Source organism: Daktulosphaira vitifoliae, unplaced genomic scaffold (genome assembly GCF_025091365.1).
Source record: "Daktulosphaira vitifoliae isolate Bord-2020 unplaced genomic scaffold, ASM2509136v1 Scaffold_2, whole genome shotgun sequence".
NCBI lineage: Eukaryota > Metazoa > Arthropoda > Insecta > Hemiptera > Phylloxeridae > Daktulosphaira > Daktulosphaira vitifoliae.
Window position 1 is genome coordinate 40,172,970 of NW_026099573.1, and position 13,973 is coordinate 40,186,942.

Consider the following 13,973-nt stretch of genomic DNA (forward strand, 5'->3'; position numbering starts at 1 on the left):
TTTTTTTTTTTTTTTTTTTTTATATATATATCATGGTGCACGCGTGTTACTTGTGCAACGCAACTGTGGCCAACGGTGTCAGTCTACACAAGTACGCATTCATATATTAATTGCGTTAAAAACCGGTTTATTGGCGTTGTTTATACGTGTACATTTACACGCGGGTGACTCTTATTAAAATTTAATAATTATACGTTCACAGATTTCCCAGAGATGTCGCGAGGGCCAACAGGTGGTTGGCGTTCGTAGCGACGTGCGGTTACGATCCGGCGGCCGTAAACTTGCGGAGCGCTTTAATTTGTTCGAGGCATTTCGACCCCGTCAACGATTACCGTACCAACCCAATCCGCAGGTTACTCATTAGCACTGCTGTGCCCACCGTAAGCCGCTACATATATATTTCGTTGTTCCGGATTCGATTATCTTATTTCATGATTATGTTCAGGTGATTGTCGCCAATCCCGAAGCAGCTCGACCCTCTCAGTCGGACGTAAAACAGTTCCATTCAGTCTATATTTTAATAATTGCGTTCGCGGGATCTGATGGTTTTTATGATTGTTTCAAACGCGTAATCCCTAACCGAATCGATTCGTGGGGGGATGGTCAATATTGATATGTTCACGGGGTTTGGCCGGTCTCCAATTTATTTACAACCATCAGATTCCGTATCCGCGTGTTGTCCAATCGCAATTGTTAAGATGTGTAATAAATACATTTAGGTTGAAATCGTCGGCATCGCCGTTGGTGACGACGAGGCGGCGGTTGGCGATATAAACGATATGGTACGAAATTGTTTGTTTTTTTTTTTTTATCATGTAGTACATTTAATATACAACTTTTTGAATACTTATAATACGTTCGAAGGTCGAAGTCGTCGAAGCCGAAGCGTCACCCGAAATAGTCGACGTCGATCCGTTCGAAGTGAGTAGTGTTCATTACGTCGTGTTATAGTAATAATTAAAATAATATTATTTTTTTGTTAACGTGCAGGTCGAAGTGGTCGGGGCTCCCGTCGAACCGTCGCCCGAATTCGTCGACGTCGGGTTGGACGACGTCAGTAAAATAATTATTCAATCGCTTTGAAATACGACGGAAATAAAGACTTTTAATTATTATTTTTTTTTTCTATCCCGTTGTGTATAGCTTGCCGCCGTCGTCGGAGTTCAAAACGAACCAGCCCTCGACGTCGCTCCGTCCGAAGTGAGTTTAGTTATTTCGAACATTACAATAAATAGTATATTAAATATAGCATTCGGCTTTAATAAAACGGAATCTGTTGTACAGCGTGACGTGCATTATATTATAATACGGTGTACATCTTTTTATCTTTTTTTTTTTTACAAAAATTACAAACGTTCATTTAGCGACAGCGCCGTAGGTCGTCGCGTCTGTTGTGTTGCCTAGTTAGTGTGGAACGGCGTATCTTCTACTTATCTTCTACTTATTTTGTATTTTTTTTTTTCCAATGTTTGTAAACTATTAAATTCCATTTGGAACTACTATTACAAATTATTAAAAATTTTCTTTGTGTTATTTATTGCAATATATATATATACACACACACACATTTGTTTGACAATATTCAAATGGGACGAATGATAATTACAATTTTATTGAGCATAACAAATTGCTTTGCGTAATATTTCTCGAAATTCAGTCAGACATTAAGCACCATTAATTATTATAATCATTTATTCATTTATATTTAGACGACACAAGTTTTATAACCTCTGCTTGCACACTAAGCTACTGCACAACACTGCTCAGAAAACGATTTATGTTGTTTAAGATTAAATAGAATATTAACTCGACATTAAAAAATATATATTGTTGTTCATAATTTTTATTGTTATGCTCATTGTTATTATTATATAATAATTAAATATATAAATATATTATTCCGTTACAAATTTAATATTTATAACAATGCATTTTAAATATTTATTGTATATATACATTCTCTGTTTTATAAATCCAATTTTACGTGCACAGGACGATCGACGGGGNTAAATCCAATTTCACGTGCACAGGACGATCGACGGGGTGGTAATCCGGAACGAGTGCAAGCCGGCGATGTTGTTGAAGCGATACCCGTGCAACCGGTCGAACTCATAGCGCACGTGCGAGACGTTTTACCGGAAGAGAATTGCATTGGCCCAATGAATTACGTTTGCGCGCACTGCAACGCACGGCATTTCGCCGTGGAAAAGTTAAGTATTAGTAACAATGCGACATTTTATTTTTCCTTGTGTTGTTCTAACGGTTTGGTCGCCCTCGCGGACGACCAAGTATTATTGCCTGTTCCAGATCTGTTGAAGGACCTGATGCTCGGCGATTCGGCACAATCGCGATCCTTTAGAGCGGAAATCCGTCCATACAACAGCGCGCTGGCGTTCGCTTCGTTCATAGTGAACAATCCGCCCGCCGATAGAGCGCCAGAGGCTCAGCCCGGCCGCCGGTTGCCCGGCGGCGTGTTTACCGCGCACGGACAGATGTACCACAGGTAATGGATGCGAAATTTTTTCCTCGACTAATTTATCGGCAACATTACCGTAGGGTATTATTATTTTGTGATAAATTACAATTACACCGCACCGTTTTATTAGTTGTTCCCGTAAATTTATAAAATACACATTGACGGAGTAACCGGACTCCATAACGTTTATCGTACGTGCACTTAACAAATTGTTTACAAGTCTTATATCGACTTTAGTTTTAAAATATTTTTCGTATTTCGTTTGTAAAAACTCAGGAAACTAATATGTAAGCTTATTTAAATTTAATATTCATTGTTTATTCATATCGGATAAATATTTCGTAATGACTATTCGTTTCAAACGACTATAACCGTCGAATTAAATCTAATCAAAGGGGATTCAATTTTTACCGTTATTATTAACGAGTCCACCTCGATTCAAATCAATCGATCCTTACGGCCGTTCACATCAACTAATATACATTTGTTCAGCAGCAGTGTTTTCGCGAAAAACTCATTTCTACATTGTGGTATACGCGTACGAACAGTATATATAACACTTCGATATAAACAATACGTTAGTTTTTTTTTTCGATATATGACGTTAATCAAACAAATTGTCAGCACACCACTTTAACGTTTGTGGAACACTCGAATAAATTATAATGACAATTAAGATATTATTAATTAATTAACTAACTAAAGTCATTTTTTTTTTTTGTTATTACCCTGCCGATAAATTATTTATTTTAAAACACTTTACCGATTATTTACACTTTCACCGACCGCAGGATGAGCCGAGCGGCGATACCCAACAGGAGGGGGGCAACGCCTCGCTACTGTCAGTTGTACTTCATCAGCTCGACGGAGGCTACCGCGGCGCGGATCGAAGCCAATCGCAGCCGAGCCAACCTGTTGGACAGCGTGTTACGGCAACTCGACGAAATGTTGAGGGCCATCAACCCGTACGCTGAAGCGTTCAGGTAACGCCACGACGACCGTCGTCTTAATTTTTACGCCTAATATATATATATACATAACCGTTATCTTTCGTCTCTCGCAGGAATATGAACGAGGTGTGGGTCGACGAGACCCGACGACCGCCGGAAGAGGCACCGCAAAGAGTGACCATGTTCTTCATCGAAGACCGCAACAGCGACCCGAGGCGCTACAACGCCTCGCGCGTCAACGAAGTCGCCGCGGTGTTCACCGGCGAGAACGGCTTGCCGCCGGCGCAAGTGGATTTCGCGGTTTACGACCGCGCGACGGCCGGACCCGCGATGCGCACGCTGTCGACGAGGTCGCCACACATCGATCCGATGGTATACCCGCTGCTCTTTCCGAACGGCGAAAGGGGATGGAACCCACACATGGAACAGACGGGCGCGCGGAGAACGACCAACAGGCAACGCGTGTCCATCAGGGAGTTCATGTGTTATCATCTGGCCGTCCGTTACGGGGGCAACAACGACGGCGGTCACGGCGGGTTCAGCCCGTTACACGCCGGCGGTTTTCTGTTTCAACAGCTCCTGTGCGACTATTACGTGCGCATGGAATCGGAGCGGTTCGAATACTACGAGGCGCACCAGTCGGACTTTTTCGTGGAGGCCTACCAAGGTCTGATGGATCACATCAACGGGCAACACGACGTGACCAGGGACAACGACGTCGGGTCCCGCGTCATTCTGCCCGCTTCGCACACGGCCGGCGTGAGGTTCATGAAAAGACGTTATCACGACGCCATGGCCTTGGTGCGGACGTACGGCAAGCCCGATCTGTTCATCACTTTCACCTGCAACCCGAAGTGGACGGAGATCGCGGACAACCTGTCGGACGCGTTGACGTACATCGACAGGTCCGATTTGGTTACGCGCGTGTTTCACGCCAAACTCAAAGCGCTGATGGACGATCTGACGCGCAGGAACGTCTTCGGCCGCGTGGCGGCTTACGTCTACACGGTCGAGTTTCAGAAGCGCGGTCTGCCGCACGCGCACATACTGCTCATTCTCGACGAGCGGTTTAAAATACGTTCGGCCGAAGACGTGGACCGAATCGTGCGAGTGGACATACCGGATCTCGTCGCGCAACCGACGCTGCACCGTCTGGTCAAGACCCACATGTTGCACGGTCCGTGCGGCGTGTTTTTCAGAACGTCGCCGTGTTGGGACCAAGAGAAAAACGTCTGTACCAAGCAATACCCGAAACCGTATTGCGAGGAAACGGTTTACCGCGCCGACGGCGGTTACCCCGAGTACAGGCGANTCGCGCCGATGGCGGTTACCCCGAGTACAGGCGACCCGACAACGGTCGTACCGTCGAAGTGCGGCGGGCCACCCTGGACAGTCAGTGGGTGGTGCCTTACAATCCCTATCTGACGGCCAAGTACAACGCTCACATCAACGTGGAGGTGTGCTCTTCGGTGAAGAGCGTCATGTATCTGTACAAGTACGTGTACAAGGGCCACGACGCCGCCACGTTCGCGGTGTTGAACAACAACGAAATACAGAGGTACGACGACGACGAAACATTTGATATTCGCATTTTGATCGTTTCGTATTGTTTTCCAGCTATTTGAACACGAGATACGTGAGTCCGCCGGAGGCGTTTTGGCGATTGGCCAAGTACGAAATTCAAAAGCAAAGTCACGCCGTCGTAAAACTGCCGGTTCACCTCGAGGGCCGGGAACCGGTATATTTCCGACGGGGCGAACTGCCGCCCGCGGTGCTCTTCGGCGCCGGGGTGCGCACGATGCTCACGGAATTCTTCCAGCTGAACAGGAACGACGCAGGAGCCAGGCGGTACCTGTATCACGAAATACCCAACAGCTACGTGTGGGACGGCAGGGAAAAGTCGTGGCGTGTGCGCCAACGCGCCCAGACGTATCCGAACATCGCGAGAATGTACGCGGTCAGTCCTTGCGACAGGGAGCGTTTCTACCTGAGGACGTTGCTGCTGTACCGCAGGGGACCGATCGGTTTCGAGGACCTGAGGACGGTCGACGGCACGGTGTACCCCACCTACGCCGAGGCCGCGACGGCTCTGGGCATCTTGCGAGACGATCGCGCGTGGAGGGCGTGTATGCGAGAAGCTTCCGTCCACGACACGCCGCATCAGTTGAGATGTCTGTTCGTCACGATACTCCTGCATTGCTCGCCCAACGACCCGCCGAGACTGTACGACGAGGCCCGGGACGCGTGTTGACGCGATGTGATTTCTGCCCAGTGCTCTGAATGTCAACCTTCTCCCCTTTAGCTGGTGGTCGCCGCTGGTTCTGGCCTGGATGACCGGTCTCCCTTGCCGTTGTATGCGTCACCCCGAAAAGGTTAGCCCTGCCGGAGCGCGTGACAACAACTAGTGTATGGGTTTCCGCAATGAAAGGTCTTAGCTAGCGTCGATCGTCTGTGGCGAAAGGGGCGGTCACTATAGCATTTGCTGGTCAATAAATCGGAACTTGTTTCGGCCCTCGGCCTCCGTGGTTTACCGCGGACGTCGGGGGCCGTTTCACTTTATCGGTTTTTCAGTAGTGCCAGACCTGGGAGTAACAGATGTCATACTTGCCCAATATCCAAACAAAGGTCAATCTAAACACTCGCCCTTGGGTTTCTTGGCGGGTTGTCTCGGCGATTGACGTCCGGGGATGCTCTGTGGTGGCTTAGGTGGCGAAACTGGTCAATGAAAGCGGATGATGCTAGCCGATGGGCGAGAACCGCTTTGCCGCACTAGTCCTGCGGGCGGCGGTAGACCGGGTCTCAAACGGGTGTGAAATGCGACAATGGAGACCCGTCGAGTCGTCGATGCCACCTAAGGGATGTTCTCGGGGGATATGTTGTCGGGGTGGCGTGCTGGGCGTCCTTAGTAGCGATGGTTCAGTATACTTTGGTCCCTTGGTATAAATCGAACCCCACGTCCGGACATTAACACTACGCAAAGGTGGTCCACGTACTGGCTGGCAATCCCTTCAGTGTCTATAGCCATGGGAACTAACGGGGAACTCGTCCGTCTCAGATACGGCCACAGTGCTTGGCAACCTGGGGTACGATCTGTCGATCGGCCCATCTACCACCTTATAGAGTAGAAATCACCAACGGTCCGTCTCTGATCTCAGGCTTCGGCCTCCTCCCATATCATGCCGGTGCTTTCGAGCGTCGGCGTGTATGGCGGTCAATTGCATTTGCTGGTAAGCAGTTCATTCGTTGAGTATAGCTTCGTCAACCCAGCTCTTCGGGGTTTGGGCTGGTTAGGTTTGGTCGACGATGGACTCTCAGTAGTGGCGGAGTAACGGACATTGGTTTAGGTTTTTAGTTAGGTTGTTTATTTGCGTTATTCATTCCTTCAAAATCTCTATAAGTCGCATGAGGACGCTTCTCATTTCGGACTTACGTTTCTGGTCGCCTTGTGCGCCCTAGACTCTATGTTCCGACTTGTTTTACGCTGCTCATCCGATAAGGGGGAGGTCGCCCCTTGGGTGGTGAGATGGGAGCCTTAGACGAGATACATGTATAATGTCTCGATCTTAGGTCAATGCCCACGTAATGGTTAGTAAGACCCTAACCAAGTCAGACGCGTGAAGTGGGGCTAGTTCATAGCTAGTAATGACGCGGGCGCTCCTTGGGGCCATGGCGTTGCCAAGCGCTATGGTCCCCCTTTTAAGCAACATGAATTCTCATAACATAGAGCCTCGGATAGGGGGTGGATCCCAAACAGCGGCCACCCCCACTCATGTTGCTGGGTCGGCCGGCGAGCCTAGCTCGTCTGTCCTGCCCGCCCTTCTCCCGATATGTGAGCGTATGTTCAAAGGCAAGATTGGTGTCGGTGTGCACATGCGCAGAGCGCATGCTCAGGTGGCCAATGAAAACATCGACGTCTCGCGAGTCAAATTGCGATGGTCAGATGAGGAGAAGCGCATCATAGCGACGCTTGAAGCGACAGCGAAGGCTGACGGCGTTGCGGACAGACTTATCAATGAATATTTAGTTGAGCGACACAGGGGTCGTACCCTTGAATCGATTAAGGGTATTAGAAGAACCTAGGGGCACAGGGCACTAGTTGCCCAATACTTAGCTGAGCTCCTCGACCAACGTGATCCAGATATGTCTTGTTCGCAATCGGCTTCCAACGCTTCGGTTGATAGCTCGCTTATCGATGAGGATACCCCTCTTTTAGCCGCAAGTGGCCTCCGGATTCCTGAAGATCCGGTGAGGCGTGGTGGTGCTTCGGCACTCAACCCCGCCAACATTGCCGTTGGATTGCTCTCCACGGTACAAGGTCATGGCAGCGACATACACCTGTCGGCGGCGAGGCGGTTAGTCGATGATGGCGCTGATCCAACCGCAGAAATTAGCCACTGGTATATCCAGTACGGCAAGCTTATATTAGCTAATTCTAGCCCAGTCAGTAGATCAAAAGTTGATCCTGTTGGAAGGGACAATAGTCCAAAGACCCGAAAGGCGTTGAAGGCCAGAGAGTACAGGCGTAATGTCTCTGAATGGAAACGTGGGCACAAACGCGTAGTCGAGCGTATACTTACGGGGATCGATTCGGGAGCAGCAATGCCTCCGTTCGAAAAGATGGTCCAATACTGGGAGCTTATAATCGAAAGCCCCCCAGTCCCCACCTCTGTGGCACTCAATGAGAGCAGAGAGACTCGAATGCGCAGTATGTTTGACCCTGTTTCGCCATGGGAGGTAGTCAAATCCCTTCCTTCGGCAAATACAAGTCCGGGCCCTGATGGGTTTAAGGCTCGGCTATGGAGAACATTACCCATACCACTATTAACTGGCTTATTCAACTTGTTGATCGCCACGGGAAAACTCCCGGACATTTTTGTCCGATCCCGTACCATATTTGTTCCCAAAAAGGGAGATGCCGGATGCCCAGGTAACTATAGGCCGATTTCGATCGCGTCGATAGCCCTGCGGCATTTCCATAGGATTTTTGCCAGAAGGCTTGAAGGTCTGTCCGTTATCGATGACAGACAGAGGGCGTTTAGATGTGCGGACGGGGTGGCGGAGAATCTCTTCCTCCTCGATTCGTTACTGACGAGCGCTCGTTCGTCTTGCCGGGGACTGTGTTTGGCGTCGCTGGATTTATCCAAGGCGTTCGACTCAGTATCCCACGGTTCGATCTCTGGGGCTATGCGTGGCGTTGGGCTTGACCCTCGCTTTGTCGATTATATCGACCGCGTGTATACCCAGAGTACGACTTTCATTCAGGTCGGCAAGTCTTCCTCCCGGTCCTTGAGGGCAACAAATGGCGTGAGGCAAGGCGACCCTTTGTCGCCGCTTTTATTTAACCTGGTGATAGACTTCGGTCTACGAGCAATCCCAGGAGCGGTTGGCTATATGCTGGGCAACGAGCGGGTGAATGCTCTGGCGTTCGCAGACGATGTAATCCTTGTGTCGGAGACGGCTAGGGGGTTGCAAATGTCGTGCGAGAAGTTCACCTCTCGATTAGCATTAGCCGGTCTGAGGCTAAACCCAACGAAGTCTGCTACTCTTACCCTGGTTCCATCGGGACGAGATCGCAAACTGAAAGTGGCCGCCACGTCTTACTCCTTAGGGGGTTCGTCTTTGGCGAGTTCTGGAGGTATCTGGGTATAGAGTTTCAGGGAAACTACCTATCTGGGTTCAAGTGCGCGTCTCTTGTCAGCGCTCTGGAGGCGGTCTCGGCCGCCCCCATGACGCCGCAAATGAGGCTTGCAATTGCACGGGACTACGTGATCCCAAAGTTCGTCCACGGATTAACTTTCACGAAGCTCCCCGATTGCAAGTTACGACAACTTAGTCACGAGACTAGACGTGCGATTCGGAAATGGCTGGATCTCCCGACTTCGTGCCCCAACTCATACATCCATGCCCCCACGTCATCTGGGGGCCTAGGGGTCGCTGACTTCGAAAGATTTGTCCCGAAAAATCGGTTCGCTAGGTTGACTAAGCTCGAGCAGTCACAGGTACCGGCGGTGCGTGAAGCATTCCGTCTCTTTGGGACAGGTGTATTAGCAAACCGAAGGCGCCGTGTTGATAGGATCGCAGCGATGACTAGTCATCATGAATTACTCCATAGTACAGTGGATGGAGCTGACCTTAAGATTTGTCCTGGTAGCTGGGAATCTACGGCGTATATGCGCAGGCCAGATGGTATAACTGGCCGCGACTTTAAGCAGTACGCCAAGATTAGGATTAATGCCCTACCCAGCCGCAAGCGCGTTGGACGGGGGCGCAACATTCCGGTGTCATGACGGGGTTGTGCTGCGCCTTCGGAGACCCTTGCGCACATCGTCCAAGTGTGCCCAAGAACTCATGAGGGAAGAATTCTCCGACACGACCACGTCGTGAAGCGCATAGCTGGAGCGCTTACCGAAAAAGGGTTTCGAGTAGAGCGTGCATCTCTACGTCTTAAGGGATGGTAATCTCAAGCCGGACCTCGTCGCAACTATTGCGGACGAGACAAAAGGTACGAGATCCGTTATCCTGGATGTACAGGTTGTTTCGGCCACCAACATCAAAGACTGGCACGAAGAGAAAGTACGAAAGTACGCCAGCCGCCTTGATTTAAAGTCCGAAATCATGGCGAGACACCAATCGACTGAAGTGCATACAGTCGCCGCGACCATTACTTGGCGAGGGGTATGGCTACCTAGCTCGTTAGAAAGTCTTAAGGCTCTTGGGTGGACTTGTAAGGTCAGTCCTCCGCGGTACCCTGCTGAATTGGCATACGTTCAACAGGTCGAATAGGGTTTTCGGGCGGGTGGTTGTCGGGTGAATATCGCCGTCCCCCCGCAACACGGGAGCCTCCTCGTCTCCCTGGAATGGGTCCCTTAGGCCCAGTCCACATTCCTTTCGCCTCTTCCTTCTTCCTGCTTGTCCGGGTCTAGGCTATTACATGATGAGTAGCCTCGGCCTACCTCCATTTTCCTATGGCTTTCCACGGGGTAGAAGCCGCCTCATCCAAGGCGACTCGCATAGCTATGAGGTATGCGGGCCGTTGGGGCGCCTTTCTGATATATATAACTCTAACTGTTTGTTTTTTTTCGCATGGCGACGGCGTTCTTTTAATGTGGATAATTAATATTTTACGAATATCTATCCGAGTTCAAAATTATAAATTCCGTTTGTCCGCGGACAAAACGATAACAATGATTGTTATAATTATTATTGTTGTCGTTATTATTAATAATATTCTTACTAATAGTTACAATTAACATATTAATATCGATCGCATATAACGATGATAACAACAATAAGTAAATAAATAGGACAACAGCAAAAATATGTAGATTCAATACTGTTGCAACGCCGCGACTTTTCATGCCATGTATCATTGACTGGCAAATTTAAATTTTCCACGTCGATTCGATATAATCGTAACATTAATTTACGTGTTCATTACAAATATTTTTTCATTGTTATAGTCGATGTTTCTTCAATAGTGTTTGATCCCCGTATATAAATTCATAAAATGTTTATTAAAGCGTGTATTCACACGTTGAGGTAAAAAACAAAGTATGAATCAACTCGATACAAATCACTACCAGTGTACGACATGCTTATTTCATTTATTATTTCATTGCTTTTATTTATTATAAATATTTCATTTTAGACGATAATAATGATGATTATTTGACAATATCTATTCAAAGTACGCGGGACGGTTTTGTTTCGTTTTTTCTTTTATAGCTCGCGCAATAACGGCAAGAGCGATGAATTTAATTATTAATCGTTCGTTGTGTTTACAGGACAATCTGATGGAAGATTACTTCAGACGACGCGCAGACCGCGACACATCCGAAGCCATGTGTTTGGCCGCCGTGGAACGTCACCTGGCCGCTTCGAACAAGACGCTCGCGGGTTACGGTTTACCCGAGCCCGATCGCGCTCTGTTAGTACCGGACGCCGCGCCAGCCGACAACGCGACGGCGGCGGCAGACGTCGCCGAGTTGGTCGGTCGACTGAACGAACAACAGCGGACGATATACGATCGCGTCATGCGGGCGGTCGGCGACACCAGGCGTCGATTTCCCAAGTTGTTCTACGTTTCCGGAGCCGGAGGTTGCGGCAAGACCTTACTGTACAACTGTTTGATTTCGGCCATCCGGAGCCGCGGAGGGACCGTGATTTCCATGGCCTATACCGGGATAGCCGCGTCGTTGATCCAGGGCGGACAGACCGTAAGTGTTGTTCTGCATAATTAACGCGCGACCATTGCGATTCGCGTTTATTTCGTTCCGCACTAACACCACGCGTTTACTTACAGGTTCACTCTACGTTCGGCGTGAGGGTGGCGCCGCACGATCAAGAAGACCCGTCGTATCTGGCGATGCAATCGAGGAAAGCGCAGGCTCTGCGCGCCGCCTCGCTGATCGTTTGGGACGAGGCGTCCATGTCGCCCACGTCGCAGCTGCGGGTCGCCGACAGGTTGCTCAGGGACGTCATGAACGTGCCGGACACGCCTTTCGGCGGCAAACCCGTGCTGTTCGCCGGCGACTTCAGACAGACGTTGCCCATCGTGAAGCGCGGTTCGCGGGCCCAATTCGTTTCGGCCACCATACGACACGGTGTTTATTGGGTCTCGATGGAAAAATACTCGCTGCAGCGCAACATTCGCGCCGACGGCGACCGGCCCTTCGCCGATTGGCTGTTGCGGCTCGGCGCGGGCTCGCTCAACGACGGACTGGAACGCGTGACCCTTCCGGCCGGTGCGGTAAGCGAATCTTTTGCGTCTCTATTGGACTTTGTTTACCCGCGGGCGATGTCGTTGAACAACGTCCGCGATTACGCTAAACATATTGTTTTGTGTGTTACAAACGACGAGTGCAAGAACATCAACGATCAGGTGCTCCGCAGTCGAGTGACGGGATCGCAGAGGATGTACACCGTCGTAGCCGACGACGACGACGAGGCGGCCAATTTTCCCGTAGAGTTTCTCAACACTCTGGAAGCGGACAACTTGCCGCCGTACAGGTTGACTCTGAAGGTGGGCGCGATCGTCATGTTGCTGAANATGGACGCGATCGTCATGTTGCTAAAGAACCTGGACACGACCAGACGGCTGTGCAACGGTACCAGACTGGTAATCACCGAGCTCAGGCAACATAATTTTAAAGCTAGACTGTTGACAGATCTCGACACCGAGGAGACGGTCGTTCCGATCGTTCAGACGAGGACGTCCGGGGACGGCGACATTCCGTGCCGCATGTGCCGTTACTAGTTTCCCGTGAGGCTCTGCTACGCCATGACCGTCAACAAGTCGCAGGGGCAGACGTTCGATCGCGTCGGCCTGTCGCTGACGGTACAGCCGTTCGCCCACGGACAGCTGTACGTGGCCTTTTCGAAGGTGCGCAACCAGAATTCCATCAGGGTGTACACTTTGTCGGGCGTGGACGGACCGTGCGTTGTGAAAAACGTCGTGTACAGGGAAGTATTAGAATGATTTTGACATAAATCGTGTTTGATGGCGACATTGAACACCATCCCGCGGTACAGCGGGTAATCGAGTGTTTTGAATGGATTAAGTGGTGTAATCCGGGCAAAATGCTCGATTTTGACGGGCGTGACTTGTGTGTTTATGCGAATATTCTGCCTGTGTCCCCGTGTGTCCCTCGAAACGGCTATTTTCCCGTGCTGTGCATTTGCCATTTGAACCCCGAATGGCATGTGTACGGGCGGAGAAATTTCCGTTTTGTGCGGAGAGATTGTATGACAACCTTCACGTGGTTCTCTCTGAATGCAAATCCGTTAAATGTTCGTGGCATTAAATAAAATATCACAATAAGTGGAATATACATTTTTAAAATATTTGCATTACAACTCGAAATGACAGTCACTTTTCTTCTTACGGATTCGTAACTAATGTCATGCGTTATAATTAAAATTTATTTGCATATTATAATATATTTATTTGTTCGATTAACGTTCGATTTCTTTTCCAGAACTCAAACGAATTAACACAAATAACTCGGAGGACATTGGTACCACAACGAACGTTTCGACAAAGTAATATCAACTTATGCGGGACCGACATGAAATTCCTGGAAATTATCATACACGGCAACTTACTTTCTACGCTTCATTAGAAATTATTATCGACCATTTGTGATACATATTTTTGTATTGTTTAACATACGCATACATTATCTATTATATATATTTTCACTTAAAGAGTTCAAATGTAATATAACATTTTTTAAGACAAACATTTGAACAAATAATTTTTCTTTTTGCCTGTTCTGTAGTAACGGTTTAATATATTAAATATTTGCCTTTATTTTAACTTTCTCATCTCAATATGAATAACGTTCATCGTATGAATTAGGTTTGAAATGTCGTTAGCAAATTTTGCACTATACGAATTCAACATCTTTTTTTAATATTTAGATATTTTTATTTTTTATTACATAGAAAAAACAAATAATAATAATATTATTATGAACTCCTTTTAATTTTTTTCATTTTACAACATATTTTCGTCTGCGATATTATTATTGTTTAATTATTCTGCA

At 48.3% G+C, this 13,973-nt stretch overlaps 2 protein-coding genes across 4 annotated transcripts; both read left to right on the forward strand.

The window, feature by feature from the left end:
* The first annotated feature begins 26 nt into the window (after positions 1-26).
* Positions 27-4,851, forward strand: LOC126898249 (uncharacterized). Its single transcript, XM_050672187.1, has 10 exons — positions 27-91; positions 203-380; positions 446-490; positions 720-782; positions 865-921; positions 991-1,053; positions 1,144-1,200; positions 2,031-2,503; positions 3,268-3,459; positions 3,540-4,851. Exons 1-10 carry the CDS (start codon positions 33-35, stop codon positions 4,849-4,851), a joined length of 2,499 nt encoding a protein of 832 aa, XP_050528144.1. The 5' UTR covers positions 27-32.
* LOC126899607 (uncharacterized) lies at positions 4,754-13,669 on the forward strand. Of its 3 annotated transcripts, XM_050674655.1 has the most exons (4): positions 4,754-4,984; positions 5,044-5,649; positions 11,211-11,642; positions 11,729-13,669. In XM_050674655.1, exons 2-4 carry the CDS (start codon positions 5,596-5,598, stop codon positions 12,680-12,682), a joined length of 1,440 nt encoding a protein of 479 aa, XP_050530612.1. In that variant the 5' UTR covers positions 4,754-4,984; positions 5,044-5,595; the 3' UTR covers positions 12,683-13,669. The 3 variants fall into 3 exon arrangements, with proteins under 3 accessions (XP_050530612.1, XP_050530613.1, XP_050530614.1); XM_050674656.1 differs by lacking the exons at positions 4,754-4,984; positions 5,044-5,649 and adding an exon at positions 10,602-11,125; XM_050674657.1 differs by lacking the exons at positions 4,754-4,984; positions 5,044-5,649 and adding an exon at positions 10,602-11,113.
* The last annotated feature ends 304 nt before the right edge of the window (positions 13,670-13,973 follow it).